The sequence below is a fragment of the Narcine bancroftii genome, chromosome 4 (genome assembly GCF_036971445.1).
Source record: "Narcine bancroftii isolate sNarBan1 chromosome 4, sNarBan1.hap1, whole genome shotgun sequence".
Taxonomy (NCBI): Eukaryota; Metazoa; Chordata; class Chondrichthyes; order Torpediniformes; family Narcinidae; genus Narcine; species Narcine bancroftii.
This window is the reverse complement of record NC_091472.1, coordinates 232,984,481-233,006,729: the sequence shown is the minus strand read 5'-3', so window position 1 is coordinate 233,006,729 and position 22,249 is coordinate 232,984,481. Positions and strand designations below refer to the sequence as shown.

The window sequence follows — 22,249 nt, the reverse complement described above, 5'->3', positions numbered from 1 at the left end:
CTCCATCTCTGCCACATCTGTTCCCAAGATGAGGTCTTCCATTCCAGATGTTCCAAAATGTCAGCCATTTTCCACAAACGTGTCTTCCCTTCCACCACCACCACCCACATCTCTTCCAATTCCTGCTCATCTGCTCTGACCCCTTCTGCCCCCAGATGCAACAAACATAAAATCCCCCTTTTCTTCATCTACCACCCCACCAGTCTCCACATTCAAGATATTATCCTCCTGAATTTCCAACACTTACAAGATCCCACCACCAGACATATTTTCCCCTCTCTGTCTTCCTTCGGGACCGTTCTCTCTGTGATTCCCTCATGCACTCATCCTTCCTTTCCACCCCCCCCCCCCCCAGCACCTTCTCCTGTGGCCACAGGAGGTGCCACACTTGCACCTAAACCTCCTTCCTCACCATGGTCTGGGGCCCCAAATAGGCCTTTCAAGTGAATCAACACTTCACTTGTGTACCTGCAGGACTGAATTTCGCATCTGGTGCTCCCTTTGTGACCTTCCCTTCATCACTGGGACTGGCGCAGTTTGTGAGATTGCTTCGCTAAGCAACTTTGGTCCATCCACACCAGTGACAGAGATCTCCCAGTAGCCAACTATTTCAGTTCTGTTTCACATTACCACACTCACTTGTCTGTCAATGGCCTTATGACCACCCACAAATTGGAGGAACAACACTTGATTTTCTGTCTGGGCACTCTCCAGCCAGATAGCATTAACATTGACTATTCCATAAAGTATTAGATATATTCAGAATTTTGGAATTTGCTCAATATATATGCATCTAATGAAGAAGATCAAAAGTTTATGCAAGACATCTTTTTGAAGATTGTAGATACGCAGGGGAATATATTGATAGGAGGGGACTTTAACTTTAATTTGGATTCAAAGATGGATAAAAAGGACAAAAAACTGGTAGAAATAACAAAGTAGTCAAATTTATGGTTAAATCAATGGAGGAAATAAAACTTTTGGATATATGGAGGAGACAACACCCAAAGGAGAAGGAATACTCATATTATTTGAGTAGACATAAAACATATTCAAGGATTGACCTGTTCCTGTTGTCACCCCATATCCAAGGGAGAGTTAGGAAAACAGAATATAAAGCTAGATTGTTATCGGATCACTCACCCCTGTTATTAGCAATAGAGCTGGAGGACATCCCACCAAGAACGTATAGATGGAGATTAAACTCCATGCTACTTAAAAGACAGGATTTTAGAGAATTCATTGAGCGCCAAATAAAATGTACTTTGAAATAAATACGGAATCAGTGAAAGATAAAATTACATTATGGGATGCAATGAAAGCCTTCATCAGAGGGCAGATAATAAGTTATGTAACTAAGATGAAGAAGGATTACAATCGGGAAATAGAACAGCTGGAAAGGGAAATAGTAAGTACAGAAAAAGAACTAGTAACAAGGGAAGATACAACAAAAAGTGAATTGGCGGACAAAAAAATAAAATACGAAACACTACAAACGTATAAGGTGGAGAAGAACATAATGAAGATAAAGCAGAAGTATTATGAGCTAGGAGAAAAAAACGCACAAAATATTAGCTTGGCAGCTTAAAAGAGAACAAGCTAAAAGAACGGTATTGGCATCAAGGAAAAAGGACAAACAAATTACATATAACCCAACAGAGATCAATGAAAACTTCAAGGAATTCTACGAGCAATTATACTGAACTGAGAATGAAGGGAAATAAGACAAAATAGATGACCATTTAAAACTGAACCACCAAAATTGCAAGAAGAGGAGCAAAACAAATTGATAAAACCATTTGAAATAGAGGAAATACAGGATATATTAAAAAAGCTACTGAACAATAAAACACCTGGAGAGGACGGACTCCCAATAGAATTCTATAAAACATTTAAAGAGTTATTAATTCCTCCTCTCCTGGAAGTAATGAACCAGATAGAAGAAACACAAAACATGCCACATTCATGTAAAATAGCAATAATTAAAGTAATACCAAAGACAGGGAAAGATCCACTAAGACCAGAATCGTATAGACCAATATCTCTACTTAACTCAGATTATAAGATAGTAGCAAAACTATTTGCAAACAGATTGGCTGACTGTGTACCAAAAATAGTAAAACTAGATCAAACTGGATTTATTAAGAAAAGACGAACAATGGACAATATCTGTAAGTTCATTAACTTAATCCATGCAGTACAAGGAAATAAGATGCCAACAGTGGTAGTTGCTTTAGATGCAGAGAAAGCCTTTGACAGGGTAGAATGGAATTATTTATTCAAAGTACTACAGAACTTCAACCTACCAGAGAAATATATTAATTGGATTTAAGCATTATATAAGGGACCATTGGTGAAGATGACAGTAAATGGATACATATCGAACCAATTTAAATTAAGCAGGTCAACTAGGCAGGAATGTCCACTATCTCCCTCACTGTTCACTTTAGCTATAGAACCCTTGGCAGAACTGATAAGAACAAAAAATAAAATAAAAGGGATAAAAATAAAAGAGAAGGAATATAAAATCAGTCTATTTGCAGATGACATCATAGTATATTTAACAGAACCAGAATTATCAATAAAAGAAGTACATAAGAAATTGAAGGAATATGGAGAAATATCGGGGTACAAGATCAACGCAAATAAAAGTGAAGCGATGCCAATGAATAATGCGGATTTCACAAAGTTTAAGAAAGAATCACCATTTAAATGGCAAACATAAGCAATCCGATACCTAGCTATTAGACTAGATAATAATCTAGGCCATCAATATAAATTAAATTGTCAGCCATTAATGAAGAAATTACAAGATGACTTAGAACATTGGAAAGATTTACCACTAACACTGATAGGAAGGATAAATTGGATTAAAATTAATATCTTCCCAAGGATACAATACTTATTTCAATGGTTACCAATTCCCTTAAACAAAGAAATTCTTCAATAAGCTAAAGAAAATAATAAGGAAATTCTTATGGAAAGTGGGGAAACTGAGGATAGCGCTAGATAAATTAACAGAATGGTACAAACAAGGGGGCTTACAGCTACCAAACTTTAAGAATTATTCTAGAGCAGCACAATTAAGATATCTATCAGATCTTTATCAAACAAGGGAAAAACCAGATTGGACCAGGTTAGAGCTAGATAAAATAGGGGAGAAGGTACCTGAACATATACTTTATAAGTGGGATGAAAAACTGTGCAACATAGAATTTCACCAGAACTGCACCATCTGCTCAACATTTGGAAGAAGATTAACATAGAAAGGAAAAAAAAACAAATTACCAACTACCAAAATTATTATTGACACAAAATCAACTAATCCCTTTCACAATAGATAACCTTTCCTTTAGAGAATGGGAGAGAAAAGGGATCAAAAGAATAGAAAATTGTTTTTTGGGAAATAATTTATTACCTTTTGAATAAATGAAGTACAAATATGGTATAACTCACGGTACAATGTTTGCATACCACCAACTGAAAACCTACTTGAAGGACAAATTGGGAAGCAGGCTGAGATTACCAGAAGGAAGCAGCTTTGAATATGTGATTACAGACACAATGATAATTAAAAGATTTATTCAAACATGTACATCAAGCTGCAAGAGAAATAGAACGAGGAAATAAGCTGTAAATCCAAACAAAAGTGGGAACAAGATCTAAACATAAAGATAAAAAATGAAAAATGGGAAAAGCTATGCTCCAGAACTATGAGAAATACAATAAACATGAGGTTACGCATGATACAATATAATTGGTTACACAGGCTATATATCATGCCCCAAAAGTTAAATAAATGGGATCCAACATTATCAGATAGGTGTTTTCGCTGTAAGAAGGAAATGGAAGCAACAGTACATGCAATTTGGGCATGTGAGGAAGTGAAAAAGTTTTAGGAAGATCTAAATCAGATATTAAATAAAATCACAAAAAGCAACATACCAAAAAATCCAGAGATCTTTCTTCTAAGTAATATAAGAAGTAAAGAAATAGGCCTCAAACTGGATGAAACGCAAAAAAGATTTATTATGATAGCCTTAGTTGTAGCAAAAAAATGTATAATGTCAACTTGGAAATCAGAAGAGAGCCTGAGAATACAGCAATGGTACATGGAAATTAATAAATGTATTCCATTGGAAAAAATAACATAATTTAAAAAATAAAGTCACATTATTTGAACAAATTTGGGAACCGTACATGGAACACAACAGAGAGGGCCTACCGCGAAGCTCCACCCCCTAAAATGAGAAAATGATAGAATGAGAAGAAGACCAAATGAACTGACCCAGTGTGTAAAAGTAGATGACATAATTTTCTTGTTTATTTTCATTGTGTGATGACATTGTTTAATGGGTTTCTTGTATTGAATATGTTGAACATTTCGTGGGTAGGGAGGGGGTGGGAAGGAGGGAGGGAAGGGAGGGGGGAAAAACGGGAGAAAATGCCATTGTGTATATTCAAGAGGGAAATGTTTGTGTGTATTTTGGTTAATATGGTTCATAGTGTGAAAAATAAAAAAAACCATTGAATATTCCATTTTCTGCTAACCTGCTCTCCTCTTCCCCCCCTCCCACCTTCCCTTCTCCTTTACAATTCTCCTCCCCCCACTGTTCCCTCTCTATTCACATAGCCATCCCTCCTCCCATTGATTGCTGCTGTCCCCTCCCTGCCTGTTCCACCTATCACCTCCTACCTTTGCAACCACCCTCCCCCATACTCTTTTGTTTGGGAATCTCCTGATATTTTTCCATACCTTGATGAAGGCCTCAAGCCCGAAATGTCAGTTTGTATTTTTACCTTTGCTACATAAAGGACATTGCTTGATCTGCTGAGTTTCTCCAGCTTTGTGTTTTTACTTCAACCATGATGTCTGCAGATTTTTGTGCTTTATAGCTTCATGTGGGTATTGCTGTTGTCCAGGTGATCCAGGGCTGAGAGGATCCAGGGCTGTAGATTTTATCTACAGTGGAACAATTGTGGCAATAGGCCAGTTGCAGTAGCTCCAAGTCTTTTCTTAGGTATGAGTTAATTCTAGCCACGACCAACCTCTCAAAGCATTTAATTACAGTAGATGTGAGGGTTACTAGGTGATATTCATTGAGGCAGCTCCCTCTGCTCTTCTTGGGCACCAGGATCATGCTGTTTTGAAGTAAGTGGGAACATTTGGCCACAGCAGTGAGATTGAAAATATCTGTTAACAGCTAGTTAGTTGGCACAAATATCCAGTACCCTGCCAGGTTTGCCATCAAGCTAGCCACCTTGATATGCCTTTATGAATATCTAATTTCTAGCAGCTTCAAGTTTATTATGTAATGGCTATAATTTGTCGCCGAGAGTTGGTGATATATTTGGATTTGTACACATTGTTCCTGCATGTCTACTTCATTACTTACCTACTCTCTCATGTGATTCACTTTCCATGGCACTGCATATTTGTTCAGGTAATACACCAGCCCTCAATGACTACAGCTAACCTCATGTGCTTCACAACATAAAGTGGTCCCCATGATTATAAAATCTATGAAATTCTAAGAACGCCACATTTAAGAGATGCTCAATCCTTATTACACCACATATCTTTTACAAAGTGCAAGATCAATACAAATATTGAAAGCAACAATATAAAATTTGAAAGCTAATAAAAAGTACATTGGTATACATAGTACACTTTGTTAAAACATCATAGAAAGAAATGGCGTATTTATATTTTCAATTGCATCTTGAACAGATGTCTGCTTCATGCCAGATTAAGGTCTTTAAAAATCTTTGATGAAAAATATGTCAAATGTTGAGGTAATTTCTGAAAAGAAAATGTTCAAAAGAGAATATCTTGACTGAGAAGTTTCAAATTGTGGGTGCTTGATAAGGTCAGCAGCAAGACCAAGACAAACTGGTACAGGAGCTTTATGTGTTACAGGTACCAATTGAAATCCTAGGTGTAATAAAGTTATGACTGCACCTAATTTGGATGATAGTGTGGGTTGAGGGCATCAATGGGAGTGCCGCAGAAGAAAAAGGACAGGTTAGAGGAGCCATTCTTAACAGGGGCCTTACAGCCCTCCTGTGGTCCACAACATATTTAACTAAAAATCTTGTTTTCTTTTCACCTCATGTAACAAATATTGTAATTTTTAAAATGAAGATAGTAGGAGAAAAGAGCAGAAGAAACCAAAACTTGACTGTTTCAAGGGGAAGGGGGCCCATAAACTTTGAGCAGAGTCCTGAGAAGCAAGGTGGAGGGGGTGGTCACAGCTGGAAAAAACGATTAAGAATGACTGGTATAGAGTATTGCCTGTGATTTTAATTGAAGGCTAGGAATACATTTGTTATAAAAAAAATGTTAAGAAAAACATTGAACTTTTCAGATTTCAGTTGAAATTATCCAGATCCTACCTGGTATATTTTGCAGATATTGGAGACCAATTTGACAAATTGACTAACGCCTATCTTAGGTGTGACCTTTAGATGTCTACTGAGTGTCCCTAACTAATATGGGCGGAAGCAACCCTTCAGCTCAAAATGAGTCTTTAGGCAGCAGTTACCATCCTTACAATGTTATTCAATTTTAAAGCCATTGATTTTGATGGGAGTGTACATGAAAATCTGACAGATAAGCAAGCACAGATTTTTAAGATGTTCATTTTAAGATACACATTAACAAATATGCATCTGTAGTGAAAAAATATATTGCTAGTTCGTGGAAAGATACAAATATGATTGATATTAATAGATGGCATAATGAGATGAACTATTGTTTAATAATGGAAAAATTAAATATGTTTTGCATGATAACTATAATTTTTTATTAATAAGTGGTTGATACATTCAGAATATTTACATTTTGATTTACATTGATTAGATCTTAATATGTATGCTTAATTTTTCTTTAATTTATTTCTTCTCTTTATGGCTCTCTTTCGGAGAGTTGGCTGAAAGGGGGGGGGGTTCTTTTTTTTTCTTTTATATATATATATAAAATATATCATTCATGCTTAGTTTATTGTTATATATGCTACTTATCTGTATTTTGAACGAATATATAAAGTTTAAAAAAAAACAAATATGCATCAGAATACTGGGCTTGTTGCAACACAAAAAATAAAATATCGAAGAGCAGCCAGCACTAGAGTAGTGGTTAGCACAACACTGTTACAGTGCCAGCAACTGGGACTTGGGTTCGAATCCTGCACTCCTCGTGTCCATGTGGATTTCCTCTGAGTGCTCCAGTTTCTTCCCACCGTTTAAAAAAACAACACACCAGAGGTTGTAGGTCAATTGGGCAGTATGGGCTCATGGGTCAAAATGGCCTGTTAGTGTGTGTGGTGGAACACGATAATGCAGGTGGGGGACCTCACTGGATTGATCAGGTTGGCCCACCTCTGACCTGGTAACTCCTCCCTGTACTTTCTCAATAAAGGCTGAGAGCCCTAGTCTCCTCCCTCAATTCCAGCCTTGGATCCAGGCCAGAAGCATGTTGTTATATGCTGAATGTTTCAAAAAATTAAACCCTTTGACCATACGATATGGTCAGTCTCTGCATGAGGTTATTGAGAATGCGACACTGTGATGTATGTCTAAAAAAAATTTTAAATCGAAGAAACAAGCTATTATCTACAATTCTGTTCTAAAAATGATTCAGCAAACAATAGAGCTTTCCCAAACCAGAAGTAGAGGCAATCTATTGGTGGGTGTTATCTATCGCCCACCAAATAACAATAGTTTAGTGGCACAGGAAATAAATAGAGATAAGTGAGGCATATAATAATGATACGGCAGTAGTCATGGGGGACTTTAACTTCCACATAGATTGGGAAAATCAAGTTGGTCGTGGGAGTCTGGAAGAGGACTTCATAGAATGCATCCACGATAACTTTCTTGAGCAGCATGTTAAGGAGCCAATAAGAGAAAATGCTCTCCTGGATCTAGTGTTGTGCAATGAGATAGGTAGAGTAAATGATGTAATAGTCAGAGACTATCTGGGAAATAGCGATCATTGATGAATTTCTCATTCAGATGGAAGGGGGAAATAGTTAGATCTAAAACTAATATATTATGCTTAAACAGGGGTGACTACCATAGGATGAGGGAGGAATTGGGCAGAGTGGACTGGGAGCACAGGGTAATTGATGAAACAGTTGAGGAACAGTGGAAGATTTTCAAAGAAATATTTTGTAATGCTCAACAAAAATATATTCCGGTCAGGAAAAAGGGCAGCAAGGGAGGGAAAATCAACCATTGTTTACAAAGGAAATAAAGGAGAGTATAAAATTGAAGGCGCAGGTGTACAAAGCTGCAAAGGGCAGTGGGAAACTGGAAGATTGGGATAACTTTAAGAGACAACAAGGGGTTACAAAGCAGGTAATAAGAAATGGGGAAAAGGATTATGAAAGTAAATTGGCACAAAATATAAAAACAGAAAGCAAAAAATTTTATAAATATATAAAATGGAAGAGGGTGGCCAGAGTTAACATAGGACCCTTGAAGGATGAGAAAGGAAAACTGGTAGCAAAAAATGAGGAAATGGCCGAGGCATTGAACAAATATTTTGTGTCAGGCTTCACGGTGGAAGATACGTCCAGCATGCCCAAGTGCAGAGTTAAGGTTGCGAATGTTGGGAAGGGCCTTGATAAAATAGTTGTTACTAAGGAAGTAGTGATGGAGAAACTAATGGGACTAAAGCCAGACAAATCACCTGGTCCTGATGATATGCATCCAAGGGTTCTGAAGGAAATGGCAGAAGTTATAGTTGATGCATTGGTGGTCATATACCAAAATTCCTTGGATTCTGGGCAGGTCCCCGCAGACTGGAAGACAGCAAATGTCACGCCACTTTTTAAGAAGGGATGTAGGCAGAAGACTGGAAATTATTGGCCAATTAGCTTGACGTCTGTAGTTGGAAAAATGCTTGAAACCGTCATTAAAGATGAAATAGTGAAACTTTTGGAACGTCAGGGTTCAATCAGGCAGACGCAGCATGGTTTTAAAAAGGGAAGATCTTGTTTGACAAACTTGTTAGGATTCTTTGAGGATATAATGGGTGCGGTGGATAGAGGGGAACAGGTTGATGTTGTATATTTGGATTTCCAGAAAGCGTTTGATAGGTGCCGCACAAGAGACTTCTCAGTAAGTTACAGGAAAGTGGAGTCCGGGGAAGTATATTGGCATGGATCGAAAATTGGTTGTCTGACAGGAGGCAAAGAGTCTTTCAGGTTGGCAGATAGTGGTAAGTGGGGTGCCACAGGGGTTGGTGCGAGGCCCACAACTGTTCACCATTTTCATTGATGACTTGGAGGAGGGGACAAAATGTGGTGTAGCCAAGTTTGTGGATGACACAAAATTGAGTGGAAGAGCAAATTGTAATGAGGATGTGGAGAGTCTGCAGAGGGATATAGTTAAGCTGGATGAGTGGGCAAAGGTCTGGCAGATGGAGTACAATGTTAGTAAGTGTGAGGTTATCCACTTTGGCAAGAAAAATAAAAGAGCTGAATATTATTTAAAGGGTGAAAAACTACAGCATGCTGTTGTGCAGAGGGTCTTGGGAGTGCTTGTGCATGAATCACAAAAAGTTAGGTTGCAGGTGCAGCAGGTTATTAAGAAAGCAAATGGAATGTTGGCCTTCATCGCTAGAGGAATTGAATTCAGAAGTAGGGAGGTAATGTTGCAACTGTATAAGGTACTGGTGAGACCGCACCTGGAGTACTGTGTCCACTTCTGGTCTCCATATTTGAGGAAGGATATACTGGCTTTGGAGGCGGTCCAGAGGAGGTTTACTAGGTTGATCCCTGGGATGAAGAGATTGACTTTTGATGAAAGATTAAATCGTCTTGGATTGTATTCGCTCGAGTTCAGAAGAATAAGAGGAGATTTTATAGAAACATATAGGATTATGAAGGGTATGGATAGGATAGATGTGGGAAGGTTTTTTGAGCTGGCCGGGGAAACTAAAATGAGAGGACACAGTCTCAAGATTCAGGGGAGTAGATTTAGGACAGAGATGAGGAAAAATAGTTTTTCCCAGAGAGTAGTGAATGTTTGGAATTCTCTATCCAGGGAAGTGGTTGAGGCTGCTTCATTAGACATATTTAAAATTTGGTTAGATAAATTTTTACATGATAGAGGAATTAGGGGATATGGGGAGAAGGCAGGTAGGTGGAGTTAGGTCATAAATTAGATCAGCCATGATCTTATTGAATGGCGGAGCAGGCTCGATGGGCCATTTTTGGCCTACTCCTGTTCCTACTTCCTATGTTCCTCCATAGCAGAAAATCCACAAATACAAATGCACATGTAAATCAAAAACACTTTACCAATTATATGGACTTACTGCTAACCTCCCATTAGTAGCTGGTGCTCTTTTTCAAAGATGCTACACTGATTCAAATAATAGTTTGGTTGTTAAATATTGTGCTTTATTCTCTGGAATTTCCTTCTGGCAAGAGAATAGATTATATAATATTTAAAGAATGTAGGTAGCCAAGATTGAGATTTGTTTTTATAAACAAACATTTTGCTAAACGTATTTTGAGTTTGATTGTTGTCAATTAAGTTTAAACATACAGGGAATATCAATTAGAGGTAATTTAATTGAGAGTTCTGCAGTAGCTTTTGGGAGGCTGCAACATGGCAAGCTGGCAGCTTGTTGAAAAAAACCCCATTTTGAAGATGGGTTGTGAGTTCTGAGTTCAGCCTGTTGAAAACCCTTTTATTCCATACAAGAGGAAATGGCTGGCTAGAGTGTTTCTTCTGAAATAAGGGAAACAAGAGTAACTCTGTGGTGACCTGGAAGGTTATCATTTGGAAAACCCATGATGGGGCAAGTTTCTTCAGCAAAACACTGAAGTGGCTGATCATAGGAAATCAATTTATGTGTGTCCAACATGCAACAAATCTCTGAAACCAAAAAAACCTTCATGAGCGGTAACCATTTACCTTTAAGCACTGGAGCTTGATTAAAATTCATAAATGTTAAATTCTGTGCACAGTATAAGAATTGGCTGATACTGGTGAACTTGAAGGGGTGATAAGTTAAAGATTGATCCTGTTTTTATGTTTAAAGAAAATTAAAAATGACTTTTGTTTAAGTAGGAATTTGTCTTGGTGAATTTCTATTGCTGCTGGGTTTTGGGGCCCTCTGAACTTATAACACCCCCTTTGATTCAACCCATTACCATGTCATCAGTAAATTTGTTATTATCATACTAAACCATCTAGTCATAGACGTAAAGGGATGTAGAGCAGAGAGCTGTAATGTAGCCTTTTAGTGCGCCGGTACTGATTGTGGTCTTCAGATGAGGAAATCCAGGATTGAATTACTCAATGGGGTATTGAGGGCCAGGTCTTGGAGTTTGCTGATTAATTTTGAGGGGATGAATACTGAACTGTAGTTGATAAAGAGCATCCTGATGAATGAGTCTTTGCTGTCCATGTGTTCTGGGATTTTCTGTAGAGTGAGTTAGATGGCATTTGCTGTAGACCTGTCACTATGGTAGGCAAATTGGAATGGATGCATGTCTCTGCTCATACACCAACCGCCGCCTCTCAAAACACTTCGTCACTGTGAATGTGAGTGCCGCTGGTTAGTAGTCATTTCGGCAAGTTACTCTTCTTAGGCACATACAATTCAGGCCTGTTTGAAACAGGTGGTTCTCACGCCCTGTCAGAGTGAGGTGTTGAAGATGTTTTGTGAATACGTTGGCAAGTTGGTCCGAACAGGTTTTCAATACTCATCTGGGTACTCTGTCCAGACCAGATGCTTTCCTTTGATTCATTCCCCTGGAGGTAGCCTGCACATCAAACTCGTCTACTGACAGTAGAGGTTCATCGGGGACATAGTTGTGCACAGTGGCTCCTCATTGTTCTGGTCGTCAAAATGAGCATAGAATGAATTAAGTTCATCAGGAAGTAGAGTTTTTGTATCTATTACTGCACCTGATTTGGTTTTATAGCAGGTTATGTCATTAAGGCCCTGCCACAGTAGCAAGTTCCAGATTTCATTGTTCATCCTGGGCTTATCATTGGCGAAAACCCTGAACGATTTGGTTGGGCACCGTCATCAACAGCTGTTTTGATAACATTTGTATCCAGCCTGGTGCAATCATAAAAACGTAAGAAATAGGAACAGGATATCTGGGCCATCAAGCTTGCTCTGCCATTCAATGAGATCATCACTGATCTGATGATGGGCTCATCTCCCGATATCTTCCACATATCCCTTAATTCCCTTGCTATGTAAAATTCTATCCAACCTTGTCTTAAATATGTTTTTTGAGGTAGCCTCCACTGCTTCAATGGGCAGCTAATTCCACAGATTCACCACCCTCTGTGAAAAGCAGTTCCTCCTCATTTCCACCCTAGTGTGTTGGATGCAGAAGTTTGTGGGGCGGTACATGAGGGCAAGGTGAATCCTGTTTTTGTTGCATCAGGGAGCAGATGAGCAGGAAATAGAGGATATGCAGGTAAAGGCTGAGTTGATGGTGGTGAAGGGGAAACCACGTTTTTGGAGGTCATCTCAGATGATCTGGACTGGAAGATCTCATTTTGGGAGCAGATACAATGGGGACAATAGAATTGAGAGAAAGGAATAGAATTCTTGCAGGCGACAGGATGGGAAGAAGTGTAGTTGGTAGGTTTGTTTAAAAAAAAATGTCTGCATAAAGCTTGCTTCTCGAGATGGAGACAAAGCGATCTCGAAAGGGGATAGTGTTGCTGTAGTCCACCTCAGCGACAAGATCTCCATCCTCAACCGATGGTCAGAACACTTCCAATCTCTTTTCAGTGCCAACCGCTCAGTCCAAGATTCCGCCCTGCTCCAGCTCCCTCAACAGCCCCTAAGGCTAGAGCTGGATGAGGTTCCCACCCTGGATGAGACATATAAGGCAATCGAACAACTGAAAAGTGGCAAAGCAGCAGGTATGGATGGAATCCCCCCAGAAGTCTGGAAGGCTGGCGGCAAAACTCTGCATGCCAAACTGCATGAGTTTTTCAAGCTTTGTTGGGACCAAGGTAAACTGCCTCAGGATCTTCGTGATGCCACCATCATCACCCTGTACAAAAACAAAGGCGAGAAATCAGACTGCTCAAACTACAGGGGAATCACGTTGCTCTCCATTGCAGGCAAAATCTTCGCTAGGATTCTACTAAATAGAATAATACCTAGTGTCGCCGAGAATATTCTCCCAGAATCACAGTGCGGCTTTCGCGCAAACAGAGGAACCACTGACATGGTCTTTGCCCTCAGACAGCTCCAAGAAAAGTGCAGAGAACAAAACAAAGGACTCTACATCACCTTTGTTGACCTCACCAAAGCCTTCGACACCGTGAGCAGGAAAGGGCTTTGGCAAATACTAGAGCGCATCGGATGTCCCCCAAAGTTCCTCAACACGATTATCCAACTGCACGAAAACCAACAAGGTCGGGTCAGATACAGCAATGAGCTCTCTGAACCCTTCTCCATTAACAATGGCGTGAAGCAAGGCTGTGTTCTCGCACCAACCCTCTTTTCAATCTTCTTCAGCATGATGCTGAACCAAGCCATGAGAGACCCCAACGATGAAGACGCTGTTTACATCCGGTACCGCACGGATGGCAGTCTCTTCAATCTGAGGCGCCTGCAAGCTCACACCAAGACACAAGAGAAACTTGTCCGTGAACTACTCTTTGCAGATGATGCCGCTTTAGTTGCCCATTCAGAGCCAGCTCTTCAGCGCTTGACGTCCTGCTTTGCGGAAACTGCCAAAATGTTTGGCCTGGAAGTCAGCCTGAAGAAAACTGAGGTCCTCCATCAGCCAGCTCCCCACCATGACTACCAGCCCCCCCATATCTCCATCGGGCACACAAAACTCAAAACGGTCAACCAGTTTACCTATCTCGGCTGCACCATTTCATCAGATGCAAGGATCGACAATGAGATAGACAACAGACTCGCCAAGGCAAATAGCGCCTTTGGAAGACTACACAAACGAGTCTGGAAAAACAACCAACTGAAAAACCTCACAAAGATAAGCGTATACAGAGCCGTTGTCATACCCACACTCCTGTTCGGCTCCGAATCATGGGTCATCTACCGGCACCACCTACGGCTCCTAGAACGCTTCCACCAGCGTTGTCTCCGCTCCATCCTCAACATCCATTGGAGCGCTTACACCCCTAACGTCGAAGTACTCGAGATGGCAGAGGTCGACAGCATCGAGTCCACGCTGCTGAAGATCCAGCTGCGCTGGATGGGTCACGTCTCCAGAATGGAGGACCATCGCCTTCCCAAGATCCTGTTATATGGCGAGCTCTCCACTGGCCACTGTGACAGAGGTGCACCAAAGAAAAGGTACAAGGACTGCCTAAAGAAATCTCTTGGTGCCTGCCACATTGACCACTGCCAGTGGGCTGATAACGCCTCAAACCGTGCATCTTGGCGCCTCACAGTTTGGCAGGCAGCAACCTCCTTTGAAGAAGACCGCAGAGCCCACCTCACTGATAAAAGGCAAAGGAGGAAAAACCCAACACCCAACCCCAACCAACCAATTTTCCCTTGCAACCGCTGCAATCGTGTCTGCCTGTCCCGCATCGGACTTGTCAGCCACAAACGAGCCTGCAGCTGACGTGGACTTTTTACCCCCTCCATAAATCTTCGTCCGCGAAGCCAAGCCAAAGAAAAGAAGATGAACCAAGTGAATTTGACTTGGGGGTGAAAGTTAGCAGTAAAGTGAATAAAGTTGTTAGATTATCATCCTTTTTAGTGGAACCTGAAATATTTTTTCTCCTCACAGTTGCTGCCTGACCTATTAAATATTTCCAGCAATCTGCAAAGCCTTTTGTCCAGTTTGTATTTCAGTTTCAGTATTTTTTTCACCTCCCTTCTGTTTTCATTTGTCACCTTGTATCTCTTGCAGGCAGGTTATCCCTCAATTAATATGCTTTCACTAATCTAGCTCAATCCACACCTCCACCTCACCTCGTGTTACATTCTCCCTTGGTTGTCAGATCACGCCAGACATTTCCCTTCGCAGGCGCTGCTTGACCTATTGGCGACTTTTTCACCCTGAACTTTTGCACAACAGCTCCCAACGATTCACCGCAATATTTAGCAAAGGAGGAGGTCACCACCGCGAACCCAGTGGAACTGCACGAAATCACAGATACTAAAAGGCCTGGGCCGCCTAAGTGGCTCTTCATTTTGAACACGAGCAGGCGATCACATGATCAGAGTGTTCCGGCCGTTGCTAGGCGGGCGCGTTCTGCGCGGTGACGGAGATATTGTGCGCGGTAAGTCGTGGGTGGGAGCCGGTTTGAGTCGTTTTCAAGGGACTGGGGAAACGGGAGCGGTTTCACAGTTGGCTTCGATCGGATCCACGTCGGAGGCGCTCACACCTGGGTGAAAGGCTCGGGAAGGGCGGAGGAAGCGCCATGAGCTCGCACTTCGTGAAGCGCACTCAGGACACGTTGGGGAAAGTGATCAAGAAGCCGCCGCTAACCGATAAGCTGCTCAGCAAGCCGCCCTTCCGTTACCTGCACGACATCTTCACCGAGGTGAGCGGGGCTGGGGAGGGAGACCGGTTGGCAGGGCGCTGGCTCCCTCCATCACAACCTCCCTCGCAGCCGGTCTTCTGGTTGCTAGGGACACAGGGCGACGCCACCAGGCCATGGTTCCATGGGGTTCTTGTAGCAAAACGCTTCTTTGAACCACAGCAATAACCAACATTCGTGCAATCCTCGGCCTCTGGCGACTTGAAGGGCTGCAGGGAATCCCAACAAAGCAATGGGGCCGGGTACTTGATCTCTGACACTGATAGGATTTGAAAATTAATTGTCAAATACACTTGTACATTGTACAGTTGCTCGGAAATTAATAATTGCTGCCGCTATGCAGGTATGTAAATTACACCAAAAACATTCTTTTAAATCTCTTCTGTACCCTGTATAAAGCATCCACATCATTCCCGTCACGGAACCGCTCGATTTGTACACAATACTCCCAAGTCTGACCTAATCAAAGATTTTTAGATCTCCAAAACTGCTTCCTTATTCCACGAAATTAAGCAAGCCACATGCTTTCTTTATCACCCCTTCTACTTGAATGGCCACTTTCAAGGAACTATAGACAGCTCCTCCCCATCCGCCAGATTCCTTGGGTACACAAAATAATCAATTAAACTACTACAAAATGCCATGCCACAGGGAAAAAAAGATAAATAGATAAATATTCGCAATATCCGAGTTTATTGTCACATATATAAATACAATGCAAAGGGGCTCTGAAATCCCACAATCACTCAAGAGAGCAATAAAAGCAACGCAAGACCCACCTAATCAAAGATTTTTAGATCTCCAAAACTGCTTCCTTATTCAACGAAATTAAGCAAGCCACATGCTTTCTTTATCACCCCTTCTACTTGAATGGCCACTTTCAAGGAACTATAGACAGCTCCTCCCCATCCCCCAGATTCCTTGGGTACACAAAATAATAAATTAAACTACCACAAAATGCCATGCTGCAGGGGAAAAAAGATAAATATAAAGGCATAGATAAATATTCGCAATATCTGAGTTTATTGTCACATATATAAATACAATGCAAAGGGGCTCTGAAATCCCACAATCACTCAAGAGAGCAATAAAAGCAACGCAAGACCCATTCAGCCACTCCACCATTCAGTAAAAACAGTGATCCAATTTTGCCTCAGCTCTCACTCTCTCATGGTTTCTATGTAATTTAAATGTGAGTCTCCATAGCTCTCTGGGGTGGAGATCCACCACTGTTTGTGAAAACAAATAGCTCATCTATCAGAAAAAAAGTGAACTTTAGTTGTGATCCTTAGTTCCAGATACCTCTCTCTAACATAAATTATTATTCAGCATCCAACTGGTCAAAATCCTCTTGGAACCTTTCTGTTTATTCATGTCATATTCTTGATGTAAGACATCGGAACTGAATTAGGCAATTCAGGCCATTAAGTCTGTACTGCAACTTGACTCATGGCTGATGTATTTTTCATCTGTCCATGCTCCTGCTGCCTTGCATTATCATTGACACCCTTACCAATCAAGAACCTATTAATCTCTGCTTTAAACATACCCAATTACTTGACTGTTGACTGTGGCAATAAATTCATTTTGATTGTGCCCTTTTTTTTTTAAATATAAATTTTGTTACTGGCCCAGAGGACCCCAAAACCCAGCAGCAATAGAAATTCACCAAGACAAATGGTTTCTTAAACAAAAGTCATTTTTAATTTTCTTTAAACATAAAAACCAGGATCAACTTAACACTTTTCCACTTCTAAGCACACATGTATGTAATGTGTATAAATTCAGAAAAGTTCTTTGATTCACAATCCAATCTCACTTCTCATTCCTTCAAGTTCACTGGTTGCAGGCAATTCTTATGCTGTGCACAGAATTTAACATTGATATCTTTTCACCAAGCTATGGTGCTTAAAGGTAATTGGTTACAGCTCAGGAAGGTTCTTGTTGGTTTTAGAGAGAGATTTGCTGCATGTTGGACACACATAAACTGATTCTCTCTGATCAGTGTCTTGCCGAAGAAACTTGCCCCACCAGGGTTTTCCAAATGATAACCACCTTCTGCAAGTCGTCACAAAGTTCCTTTTGTTTCCCTTATTTCAGATGAAACGCTAGCCAGCCATTTCCTCTTGTATGGAATAAAAGGGTTTTCAACAGGCTGAACTCAGAACTCACAACCCGTCTTCAAAATGGGGTTTCAACAAGCTGCCAGCTTGCCATGACTGCTGAAACCGGTTCCCTGTGTCTCTCAGCAAGCTTGTTTGGTTTCTTGATCTTTTAGAACAGTAAACTACAACCAAACAGATTGCGGCACCGGACCCAAACTTCTGAGCTTGTTCATCTGTTGATTTTTAAAACAATAATCTAGTTCTCCACAGCATGTCCAATTAACACCTACTTGTGAAGTCTCTTGAGCTCGGGTTCTTCTATTTGCATCTTGTGAAAATCTTTAGCAAAGCAGTTCTTGTTGTCTTTACAAAGGCATTGGGCCTGGAGCTCTTTCATTTTAAATGAGATCTGTTTTGTGACCTACACTACCCCTACAATCTATCTTCAAAAACATATCTATATACAATATAAAATATGATATGATACACAATTGTAATTTTTAAATCTCACCTGCTCAACATCCCTTCATTTATCAATTGCTTCACAATGTTAATACAAAAAGGTGCTGGAGAAACTCAGTAGGTCCCACAGCAACCATAGGACACAAAGATGACCAACGTTTCAGACTTGAGCCCTTTGTCAAGGTATGAGCAAAAAGCAGACAGGTGCCCAAATAAAAAAAAGTGGGGGAGGAGGGAAGAGGGGGCAGGGGGAGGAGCACAGGCACTATTCATGGGATGGGAGGACAGGAGAAGAAAGGTGAGAAATGATCAGGGGAGAGGGTGGCTCTGTGAATACAGGGCTAGAAGGAGACAGAGGAATGGAGAAAGGGAGAGAGATGGAGTGGGGAGCTGGAGGAAAGACATTGGGATAGTGAAAGAGAGTCGGGGAAGGGCTAACAGAAATTGGAGGTTGATGTTAATGCCATCTGCTTGGACAGTGGCCAGGCAGAATATGAGGTGTTCTTCCTCCAATTTGCAGGTGGTCCCAGTTTAGCAGTGCATGTGATGTTGGCATGGGAATGGGGCAGGGAATGAAGTGGTTTTCCACTATTATAGCGAACAGAGTGAAGAAATCAGTGAAGTGCACGTACCTTCACAATACATAATAATCATGTATACATAAAGCTATAATTAAAAAAAAAATGTATATAAATATTTTGGGATGGTTTATTTGGTTACTGAATACTGTTGATCAATCTCTTTAAGTCTGTGGGAAGAAGCTATTTCCCAGCCTGGCAGTCCTGATTTTGATGCTCTTGTACTATCTTATTGATGGTATTTGGTCAAAAATACTGTGTGCTGAATGTAAAGTCTTCTTTAATTCTTTGAGCCTGATTTAAATGTCATCAATGGAGGAAAGGGAGACCCCAGTGATCTTTTGATAATGTGTTGCCTGATGCTTTGCAGCTACCATACCACACAATGATGCTACCAGAAAGGATAATCCTTTAAATGTTGTTAAGATGGAGGCCAGTTGCCTTGCCCTCTTCAATTTCCTTGGGAAGTACAGGTACTGCTGCGCCTTCCTGACGAATGAGCAGATGCTGTGGGTCCAAGGAACCTTGTTGTTGTGAGGAATCTGGTTTGGTAGGTCTCAAACACAAGGATTCTGAACACAGTTTTGATGTAGGAAAGGATTTTATTCACAGAAGGCAAGTGTGGGAAAATAGTAACTGACGCAGAGCGCACACACACAATGAACTGGTACATTCAATGATCAGGGAAAATCACTACGTTTTCCCACCACCCCTTGACTCAGTGCAGGCGCTACAAGGGACACTAATTAAATGCTCCCAACCCTTTTAACAGTGCACATCTTACCAGCAGTTTCTCCTGCACCCTTCCACATTTCTAGGTTTGGAGTGAAGCAGGGTGGTCCCAAGCTGACAGAGAGACTAAGAATACATGGCACCTTTATAGTGCGGGAGGGACAAGCCCACGTCATTTACTGGGGCCCAATAGCTCAGTGGCAGGAGGGTTAATCTAATTACAACAGCCAATGGCCCAAGGCCAAGTACCCGCAGGCTGGAGAGTGCAGTCCAGGTAATTTACATGTAACCAACAGCAAGGTGTGCACTAATGGATGGGGCGGAATCAAACCTTGATTGGCAGCTGGTTTGTCCTCCGACTAGGTAGGGGGCAGTGCTGTCACATGACAGCCACAACCCATCCCAATACATTTGTGCTCTCCACAACAGAATCATTGATGTGTAATGGACAGTGGTCTGTCCCACTGAAGTCCACAATCATATCCTTTGTCTTGTCCACATTGAGACTCAGGTTGTTGTTCTTGTACCAACTTCTTCTCTGTAAGTCAACTCCTCATTGCTGCCATTGAGGCCAACAATCGTTGTATCAGCCACAAATGTAATGATTCTGTTAGAACTGAATTTGGTAATGCAGTCATAAGTCAGCAATGTGAACATTAGGAGGCTGAGCACACAGCCCTGAGGTGCACTGGTGCTCAGTGTGATGGGACTTGAGGTTTTGCTACCAACTCAGACGGACTGGTCTTTAGGTCAAGAAGTCCAGAATCCAGATACAGAGATGGGTGTTGAGTCCTAGTCATCTAACAGATGATCCACCAGCCTCATGCAGGTGATCCTGATGAACACTGAGCTGAAATCAATGAATAACAGCCTGGAGTATGAAAAATCATTCTTTTGGTGGTTTAGGATTGAGTGGAGGATCAAGGCAAACACCTCATTTGTGGAGTGGTTTGGATCCAATGCCGCTTAAAGGTATGATGCAAGCTTTCCATTATGGAGTGCTTTGAGCAACTCGTAATCGTAGAAGTCATTGCTACTCAGCGGGAGTCATGTCCAGTTGTTGTCACTCCCTTGGGCACTGGGATGATGGTCATTGCCTTGAATCCTGCGGGGACAGTGGACTGCTGCAGTGAGACATTGAAGATGTCCATCAGCTGGGCTGCATAGTCCTTCAACACTCGACCAGGTATGTTGTCTGGTCCTCCTGCATGGTGTGGGTTCACCCTGGATAGGATCCTCCTCTCCAACAGATTGGTGATTCCCTGTTTTCTCTCTCCCTCCATTGTTTTGTACAGCAGGATGAATTTTGTTATCCTAGAATCCACAAGAATAATCCAGAATCTAGAATTTTGGATGATGGTAACTTTCAACTCCAGAGCAACCTTGTGCAGAACTTTGGGAAGTAGGTCTTGAAATCCATGGGATTATTGGCTTTCCCATTCACATTTTCTGTTTTCTTCACTAATTCCCTTCTGCATTCTGATTTGACCCTATTTTTATCAGGTTACTTGCTTGATTTTCTTCTCCATGCAAATATAAAATAGATGTCGATGGCACTTGCATAGCTAGCAACAAAAGATTGTCTTGACAACTAACCCCCAAAAAAGTAAGCTTTGAAGGAAAGAGAAAGTATCATAGAATAATAGAAATAAATAGCATAGAAATAGGTGGGCCCTTGCAGCCCACATCATCCACAACGATCTTTATGCGCAACACTAATCCCACTTGGCTGCATTTGGCCCACATCCCTTATGATTTTCCTATTCACGAACCTGTCCAAATGCCTTTCAACCATTGTAATTATATCTGCTGTCCAAACATTTCATAGCTCTCCTGATTAAATTTTATTTTTCTAGGTAATAAATCAAGATTGTCATAAGAATACTGAATAAACAGAATATTAATTAATTTGGAGGATGCATTTCAGTTTTTTCTCTGACTGATGAAACCACTGAAGTTGCTTATAATTTAACAGATTTGCTGTGATTCTCAATTAACAATGTCATTTGTTTTGGTACTTTCATTCCACTTAAGTATATGTTTGTCTTTGCCAAAGGAAAGATGTACTTGTATGTCATGCAACAAAAATTCACTTGGATAATTGCTAGCATGAGAATGTAGTCTTACAAAGAAATTTTTTTTACTCTTGTGTAAGAACAAGATATGAATTCAATGAAATTTATGAAATTTAAATGCAATGATAAGGTGGTTTATTTTAATCCATTTAAGAATGAAATTAAAATAATTTGTGCATGTGAATCTTTTGAGTTCTCTCTCCCAAGTATCCAGAATTTATTTAAAGCTCAGATAATTCATCTCATTGTAATGCTACAATGAGGAATCAGCAAGATGGGAGTGATGAATGTTCAGCCATAACTTTAATGAATGATGTGTCAAGTAGGTTGGAATGGCATTCTATTTCTTTACCTTCTAATATCCTCTGCATCTGACTGAAAATATCTGTTGCTTCACCTGGACTCGGTGCTTTGGCCCCAATCAACTTCAGCTGCTCCATCAATGACTATCCTATTGTTAAGATCAAAATACAATTTTCACTGATGATTGAATACAATTTACTTCCACGTGCAACACTTTAGTGGTGGTGGTGGTGGTGGTGGTGGTGGTGGTGGTGGTGGTGGTGGTGGTGGTGGGGGGGGGGGGGTGGGGAGGGGAATAAAGCACTCTACACCTGCACTGCATCAAAACCTAGACAATATTTATCACATACTGCTGGGTGACAAGTGCCACGCAAATAACACAAGAAGTCTTTTAACGAGAGAAAGTCCAACCACTTTGTTTTGAGTTTCACTGGTGTTACAGTCATGCAGGGCAGGAGTTACTGTTTTCTGT

The 22,249-nt window shown here is 40.9% G+C and overlaps 2 protein-coding genes across 9 annotated transcripts in view; one reads left to right on the top strand and one right to left on the bottom strand.

Annotated features, from left to right (window-relative positions):
- LOC138761712 (uncharacterized) overlaps window positions 1-15,188 on the bottom strand; it is a 118,710-nt gene extending 103,522 nt beyond the window's left edge. For all 4 annotated transcript variants that reach the window (XM_069934309.1, XM_069934312.1, XM_069934311.1 and 1 more), the window contains exon 1: window positions 14,951-15,188. In XM_069934309.1, the coding sequence (XP_069790410.1) occupies window positions 14,951-15,171 (221 nt within the window). In that variant the 5' untranslated portion in view covers window positions 15,172-15,188. The remainder of the gene's footprint in view (window positions 1-14,950) is intronic.
- A 63-nt stretch (window positions 15,189-15,251) lies between these two features.
- The window catches only part of traf3ip1 (TNF receptor-associated factor 3 interacting protein 1), a 186,969-nt gene continuing 179,971 nt past the window's right edge, over window positions 15,252-22,249 (top strand). For all 5 annotated transcript variants that reach the window (XM_069934308.1, XM_069934307.1, XM_069934306.1 and 2 more), the window contains exon 1: window positions 15,252-15,525. In XM_069934308.1, the coding sequence (XP_069790409.1) occupies window positions 15,403-15,525 (123 nt within the window). In that variant the 5' untranslated portion in view covers window positions 15,252-15,402. The remainder of the gene's footprint in view (window positions 15,526-22,249) is intronic.